The sequence below is a fragment of the Poecilia reticulata genome, linkage group LG3 (genome assembly GCF_000633615.1).
Source record: "Poecilia reticulata strain Guanapo linkage group LG3, Guppy_female_1.0+MT, whole genome shotgun sequence".
NCBI classification, from domain to species: domain Eukaryota; kingdom Metazoa; phylum Chordata; class Actinopteri; order Cyprinodontiformes; family Poeciliidae; genus Poecilia; species Poecilia reticulata.
Window position 1 is genome coordinate 16,180,597 of NC_024333.1, and position 24,405 is coordinate 16,205,001.

The 24,405-nt window shown below is 36.4% G+C and overlaps 1 protein-coding gene across 1 annotated transcript; it reads right to left on the reverse strand.

The window, feature by feature from the left end:
- Positions 1 to 1,888: 1,888 nt before the first annotated feature.
- spi1b (Spi-1 proto-oncogene b) lies at positions 1,889 to 9,581 on the reverse strand. The gene is made up of 5 exons (XM_008405166.2): positions 9,189 to 9,581; positions 8,540 to 8,630; positions 7,274 to 7,470; positions 5,194 to 5,344; positions 1,889 to 3,092 (listed from the first exon to the last, which is right to left on the reverse strand). The coding sequence occupies exons 1-5, from the start codon at positions 9,228 to 9,230 to the stop codon at positions 2,779 to 2,781; spliced, it is 795 nt and encodes a 264-aa protein (XP_008403388.1). The 5' UTR covers positions 9,231 to 9,581; the 3' UTR covers positions 1,889 to 2,778.
- Positions 9,582 to 24,405: the final 14,824 nt, after the last annotated feature.

Here is a 24,405-nt window from a genome sequence, read left to right on the forward strand (position 1 = left end):
TCAAAAAGGGGTAGAATAAAACTCAATGGAAGTTTGAATTGAAGAGGAAATAAGCAAATGAAGCAAAGTATACATAGTAGGATTATTCAATATAACAATAAATCATTTAAAATGGACAATGTTGTAGTTTATGTATTCATACCAAATTGCCACAGCTACAATAAATTTTTTTTTTTTTTTTTTTTTTTTTTTCACATTTTTTTCTTAAATCCATTGTACTTGAACGCACCACAAAAGCGCACCTGCTGGGGAAATCCCTGTTATGACAGTGACTCCTTTGATGGCAGCGATGTGTGGTTGAATATTTGTTGCTCCTGAAGCCTCTGAGACATTTGAGGCAGGTTAAACGCTGCAGGAAGCTGGACGTGGACTTTTGTCAGGCTTTCTGTACGAGTGATGTAAACATTCAGCTAAATGTCATTTCATGTGAGCGATCACTGTTGAAAAAAATCTTATATGAAACAATTTACCTTTGTCCATCATTGCTAAATAAGAAATATTAATGTTATGGCATCCTTTGGTAGTAAAAAAAACAATGCTGTGATCCTTCTGTACATGTTCATGCTAGTTTTTGTTGTGGCATCAGTGATTTTGTGAAAAAATTAATTATTTCTAAGCATGAATTTTGTTGCACTTCAAATAAATATCATCCAAATAGAGATTTAAAACAAATAGAGACAAATAATGCTCATCTTAAGAATTTATATATATATTTTTTTCATAGAACCATTAGATTTGGATTGTTCTTTGTATATTTTATTGCTTTTCATTTCTAAAGGCCATTCAAAGTTTTTTCTTGGACCTTTGGCTGGTTTATTGCACATTGAATTTCTGAACTTAATAGTTTTTGTTAGTTGTGTCACATACACTCTTAATCACAGAAGCTTAAAAGGCGTATAAACTCAGTTCTTATAAATCAGTTTGACAGACGGAACAGCATTCGAGCACCAACCAATGAGGTTGTAGTTGAAAATGTGTTGTACAGAGAAACTCACCTGGTGGAAACATTAGAAACCAACATTAGGAACCTTGAACTACAAACTACACATGGAAATAATTAAATGAATGTAAAAAAAAAGAGATGAGAGCTGTTTTAAAGGTTTTCCACAGCTGCAAACATGTCTTCAACATGTGTTCCAGCTCAATAAGTGGATCAGTTCAGTACACTGTATTTTATTGTGTCATGTTTCATTCAGTCCTTTCAAGCTGACCATTGTGGGGAGCTGTTGGCTCTCAAGAAGCCAAGAGTCGGTTTATATGTGCACACTGCACTGCACATTTTAACAAAACAGGTAAGTCCTTTTCAGAACAGAATAGTATTCCTTTGAGGTCTGCAATATTTAGTCATTCCTTCTATGTGAATTCTGTTACTGGTTTTAAATATACCACAAATAAAACTAAAATGTATATTTTCTCTTTATGTAAGGAAATAAACATGACATATCTCTAGAGAATTTAGCTAAACATAACCTAGTCTGTCTTTTATTGTCTTCAATGAAACACTTTCTCTTAACAAGGAGACAATAATTGGATACAAAAGTAAAGTTTGCCACTGCGGCGACGGACATGAAGAAACCAGACGCGTCACTGCAGAGTTGTCACAACAGCCACGAGCGGAAAGCCGATGCCTGTAGTTTGTTAGGATTCAGTTATATATGTAACCATTAAGTGACAAGACACTTCACCTCCTCAGGCCCCAATTAACCTCAAAGTTCCTTAAAGTTTAGCTGTTAAGCTGTTATCTTTAAGATGTAATGATAGATAATACACTTCATCTCAACAACTTAGCACTCTTTTAACTTCACATTTTATCTCTTCTTCTTTTCGAGCTTCAAATGTTTGCTGAAGTTGCCTCCATGTAAACGTTGCGACTAGAACAACACACACAATAATTAATGCACAATTTATTCTTTACAAGCAATTCTCAGTACAGTTTGTACAATTATTGGAATATAACAAGGCACAATATTACCTGAATACAGAGGATGTCTTTACACTTATTCCCCTCTTTGCCTCCAGGCTGCTTAAATACTAACCTTCTATAAAGAGGCTACATAAACACAGTAAATTTACACAACTAAGAGAACTTGTTCGCATGAAAAACGAGTCAAACAAAGTGGAGAAAATGAGCGAGGCCCAACAAAATGTGGCGGCCTTCTGCTACTCAAATTGATGCCGCTCTTATTAATGCACAAATCTACAACCTAATAACATTCAGACAGGTGAAGAAGAACAGAGTGACTGTCATAAGATAAACAAATTAGCGGCAGACATGAAATTAGTCTTACGACTTAACCATAGGATCCTCAGTAAACCCTATGGGCAAGTCTATTAAGTATTCTTAAATAAAAAGGCAAAAATAGAGGAAAAATGCTTTACAGGAAATATGAATGAAAGAAGAGGAACAAAATGTATTTTTAATAGCTTTGGTTGCTTATACTTATGAAGTTGTATTAATTAATCATTTATTTAATTTGTTTTGTGTTTTTTTTAACACCTCACAAACAAGCTACTCCCAGTTGTCAAATTAATTATTTCATTTTGTTAAAGCAACCCTTTTTATGCTTCTCCTTTGATGCATTTCACTGAGTTTGGCCTCTAAAGGTCTCTTTAAAACTCTCAGCAAGTGGTTTCCCTCCACCTATTCTCAAAGAACGAGTCTGGAGATCAGGAAAGCGGGATGACTAGCATAAGTACCAGACTGATACTGCACAGCATCATCTTTTTCATTTCTATAATGCTGTCCAACAGATATACACCAGAAACAATCGTTACAGTCTACATGTACGGTTTTCTCTCCATATGACTCTTCCCGAGAACCTCATCACTAAACTGGTACGTCAGCTTTTTCTTGATTTTTTTCACCTCGCCAGTTTTGCCATAATTGCGCAAGGCGCGAGCCATCTTCTGATATGTCATTTTTTTCCGGTTTCCCTTCTGGATTCCCCAGCGATGTGCGAGGGCCTCTTTGTGTTTAGAGGAAAACTGAAATGTCCCCTTGTCTCTGTCCACCCACCAGATACTGTCCTTCATGTCTCCATTCTTTAGAAGGTCCAACAGGAACTGGTACAGACGGATCTTCTTTTTGTTACCTTTGGAAATAACATGGTGTTGCGTTATTACTTACGATCTTTTGCCTAAATACATTAAGAAGAAGGACTTGTCTCAATATTTTGGTCATGTGTTTATGAAAAAGCCACCAGTTACTAAGCACATGTTGTGTCAATGACGCATCTCGTCACATTTTCAAATCACAAACACCCATCCTCCCCCACCCCGTCTTACTCTTTTGTCCGTTTGTAGTTCAGATAGAAACTGGCAACACAATATTTCTACAAACTGCAGTGCTTAAACAAGACCCAACTTAGACACAGCTAAAACCAACTCTCTATATCTCTTTCTCTCTGTATATATATTTATTATATTTTTTATATAAATATGAATATGTTCAAATAGCTTGACAAAAATATTGCTGACACTCACAGTGGTGGATTTAGCCAAACTTAAACACACAGGTGACAATCACATTTATGCTGAATGGAGAAAATTATCCCCCAAACATTCTAATATTGAAACACTTTTTTATATAATGTAATTCCTGTAATGGACAAGGCATAAATATATAGTCACATACCGCAGTTTTAATGTCCTCCTCAATTAAACATGTAAAACCAGCAGTGTCAAAAACAGATGTGCAACCAATTCCACAACATTTTTGCTTAAGTTGTCAGCAGAATAAAAAGCTGAGTAAATACACAACATGAACATGAAACAAAGAAGATAAGGAAGCTTTCTGTCTTTTCCCCTCTCACTTTGTTGGTCAAGTTAATCAAGATTAACATGTTATTACTTGATCGATCATAAATAACAATAACACAGCAAAATTCCTGATGCCTGAACAACCTGGAAGTGCTAACATATAAGCCGATGGGTGAACGTTCACCAAACTGTGACGGTTGATCCAAAAGTTTAAATAAAAGGCAATTGGACCCCCTTCCTTGTGTTACTTAAAGATGTTTCACTTCTTATTTTGAGGACTTCAGCTTTACACAAAGGAAACAAGTATCAAAATTCTGAACCCATGTCAAGACTTTAAGTATTTTTAATGAGATATGAAACATCTTCAGAGTTAAGTGCCAAGGCGCAGCTTAATGGGGCAAGTAGTAATCTTGCATTCAGAAGGTTGTGCGTTGGATTTCAGCTCTCTTCCCTGCCAATTGTCATTTTCTGTCTAACCAAAGTACTTAACCCAAGTTGCCGACCAATCTTTGTACAAGATGCACATTTCTTAGTGCGACTGGGTGGATGTGGATCCAGTGAATCAATTAATGAATCAATCAACAAATAAATCTTATTTATAAAGCATCCTTAATACTAAAAGCAGATCAAAGTGCTGTACAAAATTATAAACAATAAACCCGCAAAATGAAAAACTAAACCGCCTCTCAAATCCCTCCCTACCAAGTTCGGTTCTGCTGCTGTTGTGCTATTGGCAGAGGAGGGCAGGATGCAGTAAATACAGGCGTGTGGATGCAAACTCTCGCATCACGTCCAGCAGAGATGAACGATCTCTGCTGGACAGAGTTGCCCTTGCTTCAACCACAAGCAGGTGCAGAGGTGTTCAAAGAGACAGAGGAAAATATTTGCCCTCTGTAAACTCAGGGTCCTGGTAAGACTCAAGCTCTTGTGTGTAACAGGAACGCAGAAAGTTGTTTCTACAATGTATCTAGATGTTTTAAATGTGACGTCTAGATCCTATAAAAGGGGAAGTGAGGGCATCCTGGTTGTGCATTCGCTTCCTTGCTCTGCACTTTTCCATTCTGCCCCCCTTCTACAAACTTCCCTGCGGGGTAATATTACATTTTTTTCATTCAATATTTCCTACCACCAAAGTGTTTGTTTCATGCCATCTCCGGGTCACAAATAACAGTGGGTTCTGAGAATTGAACTAAAGGGCCCTAAAAAGTGTGCAGTTTAAATGGAAATAATTCAATATTGCCGATTTTTTTTAATGCAAATTGCCTAATTCAAATCTGCTTTATTACAGAGAGAGAGAAACAGAGAGAGAGACGGCTTTGCTATTTTAAGAGCAAATCTTTCTACATGCAAATTCTGGTTTGCAGACAATTAAGACTTATGAAAGGCTTTTTGAGAACACGTCACTGTGGATGTAAAAGCGGTATGAATCCTTACCGAGCTCTGCTGATGTGACATAAGGGACTCGATCTCTCAAGCACTCTTCATCTGACACTTCAAGCGGGGGACTCCTTCCTCCGTGGTCCTCATCATCAGAGCTGCGTTGGGATACCCGGGGCTGATATACAGTTCGAGAGAAGAAGGCTACCTATATGGGAATCAAAGAGTCACACATCAGTACAATTCACTTATAAACTCACTTGACATAAAAAAAATGCCTTAGAATAATTACATTATTTTTTGCTATGGGAATTATTCCTATTTATGTATTTAAACACAGATGGTAAATATTCTGTCCAGTATAATCTATCTAAAGGTTCAAAAGATTAAGATATTTTTTTTTTTTCCTTTTAAAATGTACACAGTCTTGTCATGGCAACAACAATAATCCAGTTTGTCTTTCTAAGAAGCCGCACTGTTGTAATGTCTGTTGGTTGCATTCTCTTGCCTAAATAAGAAAGATCTTCCTCTTACACAACAAATCTTATCTGGAAGGCGGCATTTGTTACTACAGAGCCAACATGTATTATCAATCACGAAGAGATATGGCGCCTCTCATGCCATCAGACATTGAAAGCACACAGGATAACTCTACATGAATAAATAAATAAATGACGGACCATATTTTAAATTCCTAATCTGAATCACTATCTCCGTTGTTAGCCGATTTTTGTTAAACCATGTTATCAAGTTTCAGATCACTCTCCAACATTTTTAAAGGAGAGGAAATGTTAGATTATCCCTGTTTAGAACAATTAAAAAAATAATTATCAATTTCAGATTCACATTATATTTTATAGATGAAGTTCTCTGTAACTATGTTAACATTTTCCATTTTAAAATCTTTAAGATCATAAGATTGAATATATTTTTTACACTGTGTTCAGGGTGAAGTTACATTGCTTTGTAACCGACGCAGTATTTCACACCATACCCCCAACAGCGGGCAAAAATACCAAACTGTGTTGGGTTTCTATTATGTATTTCTCACTGCGAATAAAAGACTTTGGCACAAACTTTTCTCTGCATGAGCTGTGATGTGTGCACACGTCGGTGTCTGTGTGCCTAGCCGGGTAAAGCTTGTCAATCTATTAAAAACTACACAGTCAAAGGAGGACAATGGAGCTGCAATGGAACAACGGTTTTCATATTGTATTTTTATATGACATTTTTATTACTGAAGTGACACCTTTCATTTTCCCCTCGCTTAAATACACACACATTGTCTTAACATTCAACACGGGGAAAAAAAACTTTGAATTTCCAGTGAAACTTACAAAATTTACTGAAAGCACGCATGCTCTCTGCCCTCTGCAAATTGTTTGTAAAAATCCTTAAAATTTCCAGCTATAATCTGCTAACTCTGACATAAAGTGTAACTTTTGCAGTACATTTTGCCACATAAATACAGTGCTGGTTGTTTTTACTAATCATCTGCTATGCTAAAGGGAAAAGTAACTTGTAAAGTGTTGCAAATATGCAGTGCAGAAGTGAAATGGTTTCACACTTATGATGTTTATATGTCGAAAATGCTGAGCTGAAACATTATCCAAAAACTTGAGGCCTCTATTATAGCTCAATGGCTCACAAAAAGAGGCCGCAGCAAAAAGATGTGACTTCAAATGAGCCTAGCTGAGTCGACATTGTCTATTCAAAGAAAACGCTGTTTTTGAACTGATTAAAAAGAGTAAGAAGACTAAAATTGAAGTGTTTCTTGTAACCCAAAGATTCACTTCCTGATTTTAGCTCCGAGTCCTGAAAGCAGACTCTGTCTTTTTTTTTTTTTTGTCGTGTGATTTTCATCCAAACTCCAACCAAAAATAAAACAAGGGTGTTTAATGGTACAAGCATAGAAGTGTGTATCAAACTTAAGATTTCTGTTTACTGATCATTTCTCTGTTATCTCACAGATAGAGCCGTGGCAGGTTAACATTAAGATCGGTCAAAGTCGTCCTCCTGAGGAAAACCCTACCTCAGTTGTAGTCATCGCCTTGAAAAGAGCTAACGTTGTGGTTCCACCTCACAACGACACAACCGAAATGTGTTACTCAAGCCGTTTGCTGACAGGAAAACTCACTGGTTGCTGCAGCACATGCGAATGTGCAGCTAGGTTCGGGTCGAGGAGGTTTTCCGGGTCGAACCGCAGGGCATCGTGTCGTATGAGCCCAGGTGGATGCAGGGCTTGGACACTCTGCAGCTCTGTGAAGTTGCTCTCTTGGAGGTTTTCAAACTCGACAGGGTGCACATGCGGGTGTGAATGGTAGTCCCAGTGATCTAAACAAAGGCAATGGCAAAAAGTGATAATGGTAGCAGCAGAAGTCTTTTGCTGTTTCACACTGTCTCTTATGTGGTTCTCAGCATTTTCAGCTTGTCTTCTGTCTGACGGCAACCCCCGGATACTAATTTAGAGTCACACCTCCACGTAAAACTAATGCCCTCGACAAAAGTTGATAAAGCGGAGACACTCATGTAGATGTCGGGCTGAGCACTTTTAAAAAAAACCCTTTAGAAGCAAAAGAGTTTCGCTAAACCCTGCTAAGTCATACTGCTTGTTGGACTTAACAACAAGGCCTACGCTTTGAAAGTGCAATTGTTAAATTGGACCTCTTCCGTGCTTCTGAAGTGTAAACTCTAACAAATTTAAAAATAGAAAGAGGGGGCTGCAACACAAACAAGTTGATAAAGTCAAATACAGTACAAGCTATTTGAATGAAGCTAAATTTAAGAAAAAACTTTAAAGCCACTCTTTCACTACTACGTCCACATGAGCATTTTTCCATTACCTGATGCTGTTCCAGGGTCATTTTTGAACTTTATCCAACGCCCACATCAGACATTTCTTTTTACCATGAACTGCCTCCCACCTACACCCAAATTCAGTTGTTTTGGTGCAACATTCAAAACAGTTGATTTCAAGAGAAAGTAAAGCACCCTCTCATGTATTAACAAAACCCCAAGGGGCGAAAGTTGTTCTATGTCTGTAGCTGTAGCGGCCGAAAGAAAAGGCATCTGTTTCCTGTGTTTCCATACACCCTAATGTGGTGCGCTCCAGCTGCACACGCTGCTTTCTTTTTATGTACAATAAACCAAAAAAGTTTGTGTTACCGCCTTGGGTCATGGACTTAAAATATAAAACGTCTGGAGGATTAGCTTGGTGAAGTAAAAAAAGAAAAATAAGATCTTCTGAACAGTAAGGCCAATTTGTTGGAAATCATCTGCCTTCATTGGATGAATAATTGTAAATAAAAATTCATATGTATTTGTTTCAGCTTCAAAGGGAATTTTTTTTTCAGTTTGACTACAATGTCACTGTTTAAAATATTTATGTTGAAGTAAAACTCACCTGCCTGGATATCAGGATCTAATACGTATGGATTATAATATTCTGCAATTTGATGTCTGTAGATGTCTGACTCGTACATTTCTTCTGTGTGCTGAAAGAACATATGGGAAGAGAAAAAACTGTTTTCAGAAACATAGGGAAAGAAAACAAATATTTTTTTACTCCTCTAATGGTATTTAATTCTAATACCCTTCATGTTCCTACACACATAAGTCTGTAAAGTTAATCAAACGAGACTTCTGTTTCGCGAAATCTTCACATAAACAATGCAGCTGCCTTCATTTAAATGAGATTAGAAAAACAATTATAAATTAAATGTAACCATGAACAATTGTGAGTCTTTTTTTTCTTTTTTTGTCCCGGTAGTTCTGAAACTCCCTCGAACTTTTGAGTTTCATTTTCATGTCGCCTGTAGTATAAAAGACTCTTACAATTTGTGTCTTCCACTCAACTTGAAGCAGAGACCACAATAAGTCAACTGATATGAAAAAAAAAATCTAATATCCATTCTCATGTTTATGAAATAGTTTTCAGTCTTTGTCAAAGCTAGTTTAAATCAGACCGAACCAGAACCGCTTCACTTGTCACAACCTAAGTCTACTGAGGGTTTCGATAAAAAAAAAAAAAAGAAAGAAAGAAACATACTTACAGGAGGGATGAGGTAGCTCTCCATTCTGTATGGATGCAACATGGAGACTTCTTCTCCAGCAACCTGACTCTCAGACGCTTTGCTGGCAAAAACGCTCTCACAACCTTTCAAAACTTTTGTGGCACCATTGCACAATGTTTCAAAATTTCCTCTCACTCAACGAAAACCAACTCCAAAAAAAAAAAAAAAAAGATGTCTCCCTCACTCTTATTGTGTAGCAGAAGCTTGTGACCTTAGCCGTGCTCGTAGGCCTGCTGCTCTGTCAGGCAAAGCCAAACTGAACGAGGCCTCGTTGTTGTTTGCTGGTGAAATGAAAAAGGAACTTTTAACTTCTGTAAAATGTCGGTGGGTGGGAGCATTCAAGTGTGCCTGCTGCAGGTTCCTGGCTATTGATGATTTGTCAGAGAGGATCATGAAGCTTCACATTTATCAGTGAAGAATATACTGTCCCCTCCCTCAGTGGCCAATCATCTTCAAGGACTCTCCTCAGCGACAGTTTCTCACTCAAAGATCTGCTTCACAGGTGATAAACACAGCCTACTGTGAACTGTGTGAATATATTTAACTTGTTAAACTTACACTCTGCACATTAATTTTAAACAGTGTTTGATATTTTGATGCACAATATCAGATCATCTATGTATGTTCATGTTGAAGTAAATTTTGAACACAATAGACAGTTTTTAGCGTTTTGGGAGCTGAAAGAGAGCTTGTTATTCACAGTTGTAAGAGTTTAAACCTCTGTCTGAAACATTTTATACTGTTAGCAAAAGCTAATGCAGGAAGTCTAAAATTAGATTTACCAAAACACATACTCCAAAGGTCAAATTTTAAAATATAAAATTTTTATGTAAATTCTCATCTGCTTCACCGATTAAGTTGTTGTTAACTTGTGCAACAAATCTAAAGGTTCTCCTTCCTGTTGCTAACACAGGAGACCCCCAGCTGAGCAGGAAGAAGCTTTGAGATTCATCCCAGAAACTGTGAGTTTGGGTGCACTATCTTTCAAACTGGAAATCAAATCTTTGAGGTCCCCAGTGGGGGGAAAAAACATGAATGCCTGCTAAAGTGGGAATTCTGGTTGGGAAAGTTGGAAACAGACAAACACCCCTGAGATTTTCATTCAATGTTGCTGTGTGTTCCTACACATAAAATCAGTTAAACAAGACAAGTTCTGACCACTGGAAAAAACTTGGAAGCAGTATTCCTTCCCATACATAGAAAAGCTTCATCTCAGTGCCTTATTATGGTGTGATAATGTCCATTGTCTGCTAACTGGGTGACGTATGTCATGGTAAGCCATCATGCATTCAGATTCTGACTGCAGACCTGAAACAAACAGAACAAAAGTGCAAACAGTGTTGTAAAAATGGATTGGAAACCCACTGCTTAGTATTGTAAACAGAAGGGATATTTTAAGTGGACTGATTATTTTGCCTTTTCGTAGCTTTGTAGTTTTGGTCAATTTGCACCAACTGAGCTTGTCATTGGTACTTTGAGAGCTGCACAATGAAAGTAATTTTCTGTTTTCCAATTACAGCTTAGTTTAAAGAAATGTGGCTATGTGACTCTAAAAACCAACAGGTGGCAGTTCAAAATTACTCTGGTGTCATCAAAGTTTTCAACATGCCAGGCTTTAAAGGAGTCATTAAGATCAAATAGGAACCAGATGAACAACAACAACAAAAAAAAAGAAAACAAAATTTTTTATATAAAATACACCAGCTTATTATCTGGACATTTCTGTGACCATTTATCCCATTAATTCCTCAGCACCCTATAAAAATAACTTGTATCATGCCTGGTGGGTCCAAATGGGAGAAAGAAGACACAAGTTGGTAATTTGTTGAATTAGACTTTAAAAATGGACTGTCTGAGTCAGATACACTGAAAATGCACAATCATACACATGACCACAAAGAAATACATTAAAATATGCATAACACATTTTCCCTTCCTTTTTTTCAGTTTTTCTCAATTCTGCAGTCTTGTTGCACCAACAGACTTCTTAAACTTCTTTAATTTAGCAAAAATAATAATAAGCCAGGGCCCCCCCGCCCCCCACACCATCCTCTGCAGAGCCACAACACACCCCCATGCACAGCTGGAAGATAAGATGAAGGTACAGTCTCTGTGTTGAAACCACTCTGAGCTGTGAATGAAGATTAGGATTATAGTGTTGCAGCAGTTCACAGAGAAGTCACTGTTTGGAACCATCCACAAGAGGAACTGCACAGCTCTTCTGTCATATTAGAAAACTGATAAAAGATGGTTAGTTTCTCATCTGTCAGCATGCTTGTGTGTAATACGCTCTGTTAAACTCTGGTCAAAATGTCTGGTTGACATTATGGTTAGGTGTCTTTGACAAGTCTCAGAGCAGGCTGCTGCAACAGCTGAAAATAAACACACATATCCTTTATGCTAAACTACCAGTTGAATAGTACAGTAAGCATGAGGCACAAATCTGAATGTGTATTATTAGGGCTGCTTGTTCAAGAGGAAGAATGCTGCTTTGTGATAAGACACAGCAGTGAATAGATTACTTACTGTGCGTTTAAAATACCAAAGTTATTTTGATCTCCTAACCAGGAGTGCAGAGTTCTCCTCTATGCACAAAGACAAAGTGTTTTTAAACATACAGAGAAAAGGGAGGTGAATGATCACTGCATAATTCAGCAGCATGTGTGTTAGATAAAGATGTGAGTTTATATACAAGCCTTCCTGTTGATATATTGTGAAAAAGCGTTTTTTTGTTTTGTTTTTTTAACTGAACTGTAGAGAGATCACCTTTGTTAGAGTCCGCTGTTTGGAGAGCTGTTAAAACCACACAGACTGTGGCCAAACCCCTCCACTGGTCCGTCTTAATCACAGCTGGCTGAGCATAACTGATACAGCAGCATTTTCCGACTGTATTAATACACAGAGAGCTGCTGCTGCTGCTAGACCAGCACTATTTCCATCATGACTATTTTTAGTTGATCCAAAACTACTTAGATTCTGGTTTGTTTCATGCTTAATACAACCAGAAAATAAAAAGTCGTATCCACATTGAGCCAATAACAGAAACAAAATGTTACTTGGCATCTATGAAGGTTGCTGAACATAAATGTAACATTAGCTCAATTTATCAGTCATTTCTAATTAGCAAACAAGATGGATTTGGGGAGTAGCTGTAGGTGTAAAGCACAGCATTTTAAAACTCCTATAAGTAGGAGTTTTAAAATGCTCCTACTTATAGGAGCTCCTATAAGTAGGAGTTTTAAAAATGTTTCTGAGCTTTAAAAGATAGAGGTTTTCGTAGAGCTTTGTGGAGATGCAACACATGCATGTCGGAGGAATTTTTATTTTTTTGTAGATTTTGGTTAAGAAAATGTTGAGACATTAGGAACAAATTAGCTACACCTGCTCAATTGCTTGTTAAACTCCGTTGCAAAATAGTCAATGACATGGCAGTAAGGACCGGTTGAGGCGACTTCCAGAAGTTTAACTACAGCAACATAACGAGGAGGAAAGAAAACACTTAGTGGTGGTGTAATCGTGTGGGGGTCATTTTCTTCACACCATGACCCCTTACCAACGGCGCATTATTCAATGTCCCAGACTAGCTGGGTATTGTTGCTGACCGTGCCCATCCCATACTCTAGTCCTCTTCTCGATGGACACCTCCAGCAGGGTAATCCACCACATTGCAAAGCTCAGATCATCTCAGACTGCTTTCTTGAGCATAAACTGACTCCAAAGATCTCCAAAATCCCCAGACCTTAATCCTTACGAAGCATCTTTGAGATCTTGAGGAATGAGAGACTTGAATTAGCAATAACTGCATGGCGCTTTTTTGTCAACACGGGAAAATGTTTCCAACACTTTGTTGAATCAATGCAAGGAAGAAGCAAGGCAGTATCAAAGGCAAAATGGGGAGAACATGCGAGTGCAAACTTGAACACTTTGATTCTAAGTTAATTAATAGTGACCAGTGTTTTTACAGATATGATTAAATCCAGATTATCTTTAATGGACATGGAGCATATTAAACTTACATTACTGCTCCTGCTACCTATTAACCCTCTACAGTGTTTCAGACTTTTTAAATAGACTTTATATTTTTATTTTGTATTCTTTTTCCTTTTTTTGCATGAGAAAGACTCAAATTGCATTTAAATACACCAAAACTATCCAGAAACTATCTAAGTCTCTTTCTTGCTCAAATCATAGACTTTTTTTATCCAGTGTTGACTGAAGCTCCTAAGATCACAAACATTTCTGGTAGTTTTCAGGCTTGCACTGTGATTTCCTCAGACTCTCTTTTCATGATTCCATTCATCATGGCGGACACTCCTACACTATTTTCACTTTTGTACCAAGAAATTGTATTCTTGGATTGTTGGACCATCTGCTGATTCAGTCTTTACTGTTCACTGAATTCATCCCTGTCCTTCATTTTGAAAAAGTCAGTCTCTTTGGACATAGTAGAAATAATAAACGTAAGAGCACGTTTTACTTTTGACTGTTCTACACAAGACAAGACAACATTTCAACACAATCGATCAAGAGAAAGTAAAAATATGAAATAAACCAGTCTTCATGTTAATTATGTTAGTGGTACGGATAAAGAGCAGGAGTTAATTCCAGGGCTGGGTTTTGTTGTGGCTTAACACTCTTAAGATTATTATGGGCAGGTTGCCAAATGGAACAAAAGAGTTGCAGCATTTAGAGATTATGGAGAAATTAACATCAACTAGAGAATCTCGACTTTGTTCAATGGTAAAAAATGGAGTCAGTGGCGTTTTTGACATAGGCCAAAAACGCCACTGACTCAATACAAAAATTGATCATATTTTTGTATGATCAATACAAAAATAAATAATGGTGTTGCCTAAAGCAGCTGTGCTGCTGACTGTGTGAACATTTCCCAGGATGATTAGTACGATCTCTATGACAGTAGACAGAGAGAGCAGCATAAACCAATATTGTTTATAGTTTTGCAGCGTGCACAATCTTTTATACAATATAGGGCAGTCATTTAGGACATTACGTTTTAATTCATACTTCAGGGGTCTTTCTTGATCTATTTTCTTCTGAGAATAAACATGGGGCATAAAGCAATTAATTTTGCTGCTAATAGCACTGAAAGAAAGATTGTTGTTAAACATTTTCTCTGAGATGAGGGAAGACAAACAAAAGACCAGATCCAGACACTATTTTCAGATTATTTGTGATCAGAACTGTTTGTTTGTTTGTTTGTTTTTTTTTGCTGTGAGTAACAAATGTTATGAAAAATGATCATGATTTTATATTAATCAGATAAGTAGATTTTTTTAACTATTGGCATTTGAGGTGTTTTGAAACATTATTTTATAGATGTCATATAGTCAAGAGGCTTTGTAATTTATTCCTTCAATCGTGTTACTTTGCAGATTGTCCTTTATTCCACAAGTATTTAACAGTCTAAATTATCAAAAAATATTATCAGTATTTAATTTGAACATATGACTTTTGAAGAGTTTAAAACTGGTTTGTTACTCAACTTTGCTACTGTGATAACTTTTCACCACAAAGTTTGGTTTTTAAAGGATGTAACTCTTTGTGTTCCTTGTGGCCTGAGTGATAAAGACATGCTGCGCACATTACATGCTAAACAAGAGTAACATGCTGCTAAATGAGGAACCTGGCTCTTGTTTTCAGATTCAGTTCCTTGAAACTTGCCTTTAAATGAATACATTTACGCATTATTTTGGCCAGGATAACCCAGACCTTGCCATGGGAGCTTGTTACATTGTTGGGATCTTTTTTGTGTCACTCGGTGGACATGCAGTTTTATGATTTCCAAACTTTTTGTCAACCATGAATGCAGTAGCCTCTTTGTTTTTTCGTTGTTTTTTAATGTTAAAATGTCTTTGAAAATGGTTGGTGAAGTTTGATTAAAGGTATTTAAATTTCTGATTTTGTTTCTAAACATAAAGAAAACAATAGTATGCAACAAGTTTCGTGATAGTCGCTGCGTGAATACGCCGTGTGATGGAGAATATTGTGAAAGCCAAAAAGTACAGCAAACAGATGGTGGAAGATAAGAATTTTAGCTTTATTTCATCAAAGTTCCTTCCTTACAGCTCAGAAATGTGCTACAGAAGCACCAGGACTGATTGTACATTCTCATTTTCAACCATTGAGTTCATAGTGATCTGCTTTTTTCTTTTCCATATTCTGCAGACAGATTGCAAATTATAAAACATAAACCACAACAGATCACATGCAACTGCAAAATAACCATGAGGCATATTTAATAGCATATTTTATCCTTTTCACTCACATTCAAAAAGTGAATGTTTTTATTAACTTTGTTATAATTATAATTATAGACATATAATGTAATTTTACATCAAACAGTCAATTTCAGTTTTGCTGATTTCCTTTTTCGTGGTATTTTTTTTTCTTACCAAATACAGTAAAAAATTTGCAGTGATAACACAGTGTCACAATTACTAATAAGTCTGAATCTAGACATTTGAATAATTTCAACACTTTCACAAATGCATCCTCATCAACATTAAAAGTTGCAAATGAACCTGAACATGGTAAAAAGGAAGACTGCAAATATAAAAACCATAGTGTAAATAATATAAGTTTATGTAATACAGGCCTGTCATCACAAGTTTTTTTTTTCAGTCTGTTATCAGGGAATAGTGGGAAAAATATTTTATGTGTTTATGTTTGTTCAAGCCTTGAAGTTTCTAGGCTACATTTCAGCATGTCCCTGGATAAGAATAGTTAACTTTAAATATGACAACAACAACAAAAAAAAACATACTGTAGACTTTATAAATTATATAAGGACACCAAATATTTTTGCATGAGCTCCAGACTAAGAAAACTAAAAAATAGATTTGCCCAATTATAGAATTTAAGAAAATATACTGTGATGATTTTAAAACGTTTTAAGTTTTAAAAATTAAAAAGGCCAACACAAACCAGCACACAGTGAAAGTGCATGTTTTCATCCCCTTTCAGTCTGATATCACTAAATAAAATCAAGTGCAACCTATTGCCCTGAAATGACATGTTGTCAATAATTAGCAGAATAAAAATAAATCTGTTTGTGAGTAATTGATTTGCAGCGTAAAATATACAGGTGATCTGTGAAGGTCTCTGAGGTTTGTTGGGGGAAAAGTTGCATAACGAAGATAAAGAAACACATCGGACAATGTTGTGGATAAAATGAAAGCAGGGGCACAATATATCCTAAGCATTGAACACTTTGCAGAGCACTGTTCTACACATAATCTAAAAATAGAGTAGAGAGCAGCTGCTGGTCTACCAAGACATAGCTTTTCACCTTTGCTGACCTGACAGTATGTGCAAGAACATTAATCAGGAAAGCAGCCACGGTAACATAAGAAGAGACATTCAATCCAAATGGAATAATCTATTAACAATTCAGGGATTGTTAATAGATTAAAAACCTTATGGAAGTGTGACAAAAAAAATACCATTGTTGAAAGAAAGCTAGAAAAAGTCTTGTTTTCATTTTGCGTCAGGCCATGTAGACGATACGACAAACATTCTCGTAATCCTAGAGAAAAAATTATAAATACAAGATAATGCTGTTCAAATCATTTTCAAGTTATAAGTTATTTTCTGAAAAGTTACCTTAGTCTGTGTGCTTTGCAAAAAGCACAAGTGATTACATCAGCCAAGCTGGAATTCTCCTAATTCGTGACTAAAACATATTAACTTTAAGTGGAGGATAAAATGATAAAACCTTAAGCCCCGACAATGGATGGTCTGTAGCAGGTGAAACCCCACAACTAAAAAATATGCAGTTTTCTGCTCCTACAGTAATACACAAGATATACTGAGGCGTCTGCAGCTCTTCAGTTTATTTCCAAGAACACATTGTTCTCTGCCAACTTCTCTATATCTCCATTAGATTTAAAGATTTTAAGATTAAATATCTATTTGTCTTTGAAAGGTGTTGCTTTCGGGGGTTTTATTTGAAAGCTGGAAAAACTAACTAACTAACTAACTAACTAACTAACTAACTAACTAACTAACTAACTAACTAACTAACTAACTAACTAACTAACTAACTAACTAACTAACTTAATAAAGAAACTCAGGTGGAAAGGCTTTGAGCTGAAAATGTGTTCAAGCAGAACTTTAAAGGTCACTAGATGATTTCTCAAGGCCTTTCAAATAACTGCAAGTTATCAGGCTTCTTAGAAGTGAAATGCAATGAAATGAGGAGTGGTTTAAGATGTCTGCACGCATTATTTTGAAATTCCAAAAGTTCCTGTTTACTTCAGCATTCAGTCTCAGCATGGCTGGGTTCAGACATTTAAAGACATTTAAGGTGAGCTCTGCGTATTAGAAACTGACCAAAATAAACCAGTTGATGACCTTTTTCCGGGGTCACTGTGATGGAAGTCTTTTTAGTGCTCTTACATAAAAAAATGGCAGAAAAAAGTTTTTTGCACTTTCACAAGCCATTAGCTAAAAGAACTGTTCCTTTTTTTAAAGTTCATAGCTAAATTTATTTACTTGCTCCACGTCATTTGACCTCTTAATCTGAAAATTGTTCATTTTCAATAGAAAAACTTCACTGGGTTTGGTTTGTGAATTTCAATTTCCGAATGGGAAAAATCTGTGCAGTCTGTGACCTGTGACCTCGTAACTACTGCAGGGGAGAAACGCCATCGTTCTGCATCCACTGCGTGATTATTTTCCCATCCTTGAACAAAATGTCAGCTCAGTCTCATCTTGTTTTAGAAAAGCTAATTGCATCATTTTTTCCCAAATCAGACTCCTTTGGTTTTTGAACATCAAAATCTAAAAAAAAAAAGACAAATAAAAAACCCCAACGTTTTTCAACTATAAAACAGGACAGCAAAATAAAAATAAAAAATCTCACTGTAAACCCCAAAAACCCATCAACATTAACAGAGCATCACAGAGCAATCATGTTCTGGAAGATCTCTTTAAATAAATGTATTTACAGCTACAGGTTGTTAACAATGATGAAATGATGAAGCATAATCTAAATCATATGTACTTTCTTAAATGTAATAGAATCCTGTCATTTTATAATAATACATTTGAAAAATTGCTATTCTCTCTCCCCTTGCTGTTTGTGTCTCCAGCCTTATTTAATGAAGGTTTTATGAAACGTGCTTGGTGTCTTTAAAAACTAGAGGTTTTATTATTTAGTTTATTCTCCTAAATCTATGCACAATGTCCCATGTCAGTGGAGTTTTTGCCATTTGCGTGGAAATGTAGTTTGAGGAACAAGTCTTGTCTGCGAGCTTTCTGAACTACAGTGTAATCCAAACTATAGTTTGCATAGTTGTTTTTTTTTTTTTGGAAAGAAATGCAGTCTTTTTTCTTCAGAAGACGCTTGTTCTGGCTCATTCATTAGACTCGAGAAGAATGCATATCTGTTGGCATTCACAATGATAATTTCTGGACTGATTAGTTAATAGGTGAAATAATACAGAGTTTTGCATTGGGATAATTATTAGAAAAAAAATATCTCAAAATGGGCTTGTCTTTAGTTAAACCACTTTTGTGTATTTAAAATATTGATGAAGCCTTTCTTGAAGTCGTTTACATGCAGAGCTGGTAAACCAATATAAAAGAAGAGTTACAAGCTGGGATTAATGTTGTTGAGCATGAAGCTAAAAATTAAATAAAGGTCAATGATTACATTCACCTGTTACCACAAGATAGATAATACAGAAAAGCTATCAATCCTCTGAAATGCCATCAAAATATTGCAGGAACAGAAATTAAAAAGAGAAGGAAAAATGGTCTGGACTGAAAAAGGTTCACTTGTTCCATTTAATAACGCCTGTAAACTATAAGAATGAGCCAGTAGGTACAAAAAGTGAACTATTTATATGGAATACAACATCACAGATGTCCTGTGCTTTACAAGGTCTCTTGCTAAAATCATAAATAAAGTGAGGTTGTTCGGTAGGAACCACTCAAATCATTAAAACTTCTGTTGTGAATAAAATAAAAACTTCCAGAACCAATATATTTAAGAGTAAGTGTCATATTGAGAAATTCCTTTCTTGTGACCTGCACCTCCAGCCAAAATGGCTGCCTTTTGGTTTGGTCACACCACAGGGTGTAACTGTGCTTTTCACAGTTTTTAGTCTAAACGCTGTCACAAGATACGTATCTGAGCTGGCCAAGAGCTTACACAAGCATGCAAACAGTTGTGTTGGCACCTCTTAATCATGGTTACGTAGCTTGGCCCCTCGAGTCGCAGGCTATATGGAGGTGTCAGTGTTCGCATTGCTGTTTCTCCATACACTTATTTTAAGATGCCACTTAAGAAAACACTGTGTGCTGCTGGTTTCCAAATGCTGCTACTGTTACACTTTCCTTAATGCTATAAAAGTCTGTCATTTCGCAATATCTTGATTTGCCTGATCATATTTTTGACTAAACCCACAGCTATTTCTCAACAGGCATGCATACACATTTACAGTGCTATTATAATGCATAATTTCTGCTGACGACAGATGTATTTTTTTTTTTCTGAACTTTGGAGACGTTTTAAAATCAGTCAGAGAAAAATTTACAGAATAGGGTCACAAGACTGTGCCCACACTGCTCTGCAGAGGGGAATGACACGCATGACCACTGACTGTGGAAAACAGGATACAGGGTACGTCGCAACAGGAAGTGTTGCACTCCTCCTTTGCTGAACATCAGTTTGGCCAGAATGACTGCAGTTTGATGTCCACACTCTGTAACTCCTGCGGCAGTATTCAAATTTCGTAATCGTCTTCGCTCACCATTTCTTCTGAGCCAGTTGAGTAACTCAGAGAAAGAAAAAAAGATAGAAAAAAAAAGGTTTTAGTACATTGGTTAGAAATAAGGGAAAAGATTGCAATTTTCTTTTCTTTTAAGTTTGTGAAGAAGCCAATAAAATGTCCCACAGATCACTTTACAAATAAATAAATCACATTTTGAATGTTTTTTTAAACACCGCCTGCAATTAACTATGCATTCAAACTGAGACAAACAAACATTCTGTTCTCCATTTGAAAATTTAAGAATATAAAATGAATGCAAAAATCTAGATACGTGAAGATAACAGACTTTGAAGAAAAAACAAACATTTTGCAGGATTTAAGGGTATGACTGAAACCTCACTGGCAAAACTGAAAATAAACATCACTGTGTTCCTTCAATCAGTAACATTTAGGCACTTCTTTAAGCAATTTCGTCTCTATATCTAAACTTGCAAAGCGCAAAACACTTTATAACAGCTGAGCAGCAATTTGTATCAAAGGGTTTTAAACCAGGAAAATCAGGAAACGCCCACAGTCTCGCTCAGAAGGCTGATGGGCTCGTCTCTTACCGTCGTCCTCTGAGCAACATCCAGCGGCGAACCTCCAAAGGTGTCGACCAGGGAGATGTTGAATCGCTGGAAGCAAATTGCCAAAGGTGGTTGAAAAATGCAAGCTTTCTATATATCTCAGTATTAGCAGGGGAACTAAAAACTTCCTTAATTCTTCCAATTTAGGTTGGTCCTGTAATGCTTCTGCTTCTTCTCCTTGTTCTTCTTCCTTATTAAAACAAGAAGGTGGCAAACTGTTCCTACGAAGTGAGTTGTCAAGGCTGTGAGAAATCCTGGTGGTACTGAATTTAGTTTGTTCAAACAAGCCCCACAGGTACTGTCTCGACTTAGTTGGAATAAAAAGAAAACATGCAGTGTGCGTTTTTTTCTCTCTAATTACTACATTTGAAGTTTGTTCTTTAATTGTATGTTTTCAAGTGCTTCTGACAAAGCCGTTTTATCATGAAACTGAAACAGACTGCATGCACCGTTGGGAAACTATAACAAAGATTATCACCATAATTTGAATTCAGTGGCATTGGGTACGTCTTTATGAGAAGTCAATAGTTGATGCTTCCCCTTTAACACTGACTTGAAATGCACTAAATGCAGAACAGACTGGCAAAATCTAAATAATCAAGCTTTTACAGAAGTAATTTGTAAAATGAGCGCTGCGTGGAGAAACAGAGACTCTTTGATTGCTAAACACAGTAGATTTCAAAAACATCACGCATGAAAATATCATCTGGAAAAAAGCAGACATCAGGTCAAAATTGTGACTTTATCTCATAAATAAATTATTACAGAAACTCTGCAAATTGTTTTGAAAATGTTGCATGAATAAGTTTTTTCTGTGACGTTTCTGTGACTCTGTGTATATTGAGCAAAAACTAGTCATAACTAGCTGCTTTTATAAACATTGATGCATAGCATGCTTTATTTTACGCAGAAGCTCATGCAGGAGTGATTACAATTATAGTTCACTAGAAAGATTAAAAAAAAGATCAATTTCACTCTAATTTCTTTTTTAGCAATTTGATCAGAACCTAAAGTAAAACATCGAGGTAATTTGTCCAGTAGACGTGCAAAGTTGCTTTTTGCTGACGCGAGGGCTTCCCACTACTGTATTTCTAAATGAAAAATGGACAAACTGCACAGAACATTTCGGTTCTGTGAACGTCGAACGGTCCATGTCAGGGCTTGTGCTTCCTGGCTGACAGTCCCCCGAGGTTTCAGTGGCCATCGTGTGTTTCACAATGACATGGAACGCTCGCCTGACATGCAAGCCAAGGGGACATCCAGCCCTCTCACTTCTTATTCCTGATTCCTCATTTTCACTGGACTCCACAACCTTCAACTCTCAGACTGGGCCTGCAGATATTATTAGACAAGGGTGAATCACGAGGCGCATGGACATTCATACACATGCATACAAACAGTGGAACGGCACTTTAATTTTGTTTCTGGGGTTTTTTTTTTGTTCTTTCCCCGCAAAACAGATCAGCACGTAGCTCTGCAAAGTCTGGCTAATCTGCCATCTCAATATGTTCCACAATGCATGACATTAACTTTTTTTAAACTCTTAATTCCCAAACTACACACATAAAAAAAACAACCACTTTGCCCGAATTTACCCATATAAGGCTTTGGGCCTCGATCCCACCAAACAAGTGGTTCCTCTTTCTTTTTTGTGTATTGCTCAAGTCAGACAAAGATGAGTCAGTGCGGATATTAATCATGCTTTTTTGTTATCTTCACATCTCACACTGTTAAGTCCGCCTGTCCGTTAGTCTATTTTTAAAAATTGAGAACTTCAAACTTTGGTTAGTCTACAATTATTAAAAACCATGTCTCTGAAGATCAGTGTCCGTTTCTGCAACCTGTTTAGACCTCTGACATGATGTGACAAAAGGTCTGTCTTTGCTTTTTGACAACTATTTGGAAATTATTATATTTCCAAATATATTTATTTATTTATTTAAAGACGCAGATCATTATTTGTGGCTCGTTCTAAACAGTCTGGGAACAAATGGATATTTTGTGCACCTCAAATTCCTAAACAAAATCTAAACGGACGGCTTGTAAAGAATGTTCTTTACTTCATCTCAGGTTAATTACTTAAAGTATCTCCAAGTTTAAAACAGAATCAGTGCTGAGCCAAAGATATAAATACATGCCATCCACTGTATATAAATTAACATCTCTTGTCTACTGTTTCAACAAATGTTAAGCCACAAGTCATGCAGTAAATGCCTGTCACATGCACCACCTGGTGGTCGGGTAGTTAATGTGAAACATCCAACTGAGGAGAGGGAGGGAGCGGGGTGCTGACATGGGTTGTCAACATTCACATAAAGAAAATATTGTTATATAACACCTTTACTAATTCAGTTGTTCATATTTGTAGATAAAATTACCAAATAGCAAAAAAATTGAAAATCAGCAAAATCCAAATTATTGAGAACAAACATCTTAATTTGTCCCAATAGGAGAAATTCAGTTGCAGCAACGCCTAAATGTGCAGTGCTTTTGATTTTGGTTTAGCCGCTCTAATGAAGAGAATTTCCTTGAAACGTTACCTGACCACAACAGTTTGTTGCAGAGTGCCAACAAAAAAAAAGAACAAATGCAAGAATACAAGCAGAGGACAAAAGGTGTGTCAAACACACAAAAGAAGGTGTGTCAAACACACAATCTTCAACAGCTGAACGTCACCTAAAAGTTATCTCTTTAAAACATTGTCCTAAAATGTATTACTTAATGTATAATTTAAATCTATTACTCTAGGTAATAGATTTAAATTAACAAGACTATTTGTTAATCGCCTTGTTGGAGCTCAAACGGTCAAGTTCAGTTGTCTGGGATGTTTTATAGATTGTACTAAAGAAATAAGGACATGGTGGATATCTATGGCCACTGTAACAAAGTGCCCAGAGATCCCATTTAAAATTGATTCTTTGCCAAGTTGTCTTTTATGTCTGGATAAAGCACTTGTTTGTTCCAGTTTAGGAGCCATTGACTCATATGCCAATGATTCATAAGTCAGTGTTGGGTGAATAAAAAAAAAATAAAAACATGTTTCTGAGAGCAAGAAAGAGTCGGATTTTAAAGAAAAACTGAATGACTTTGAGACCTTGCTTTACATCACTTTTAGGGATTACTAAAAAATAATTAAAAGTAATACATAGTCCTACCAATTGTAATTTTTTTATCAGTATTTATACTTTACATTTTTTGTCAAAGCTTCAGATAAAAAAACAAAACAAACAAACAAAAAAAAGCTGAGTTATTCCCCACCATCATATTTCTTTCAGCAACAATCATTGCAGGATTTATGTCATAGTTCTACCATTTCTAAGGTCATTTGTGTTTGGTGTTTAACCATTTCAGAGAGCAACGAACTACTTAGGTTAAACTAATCTGACTGTTACTGTTACTGATTCCAAAACTTAAATAAAGTTTTTGGAAAAAGTCACATAAAATCTATTGGAAACATTAACTGATATTGTAATATTAATTGTCATCTTAATTTGGAGTCCTGTTAGCATGAATGTTCTGAGAATGTTCTGAGCATGTTCAGAGAAATAAAATAATTTCAACTGTATTTCTCAGGAGACATTAACAGCAGTACTTTCTGAGTATTAAGACATAATCACAATTACAAAACATGACTTTCTAAGTTGCCCTATGAGTGCGAGTGTCCTGTCTCTGTGTTTTTTGGTGATGGCCTGATAACTTTTCAGGGGTTTATCCTACTCCTCACCAAGCGACTGCTCAAGAAAGCCACCAACCCTTGAAAGGGTAAGTGAGCATACTCAATTGATGGATGGATTAAATTAATATGCCCTTAAGCAATTTGGTAAAGCCCAG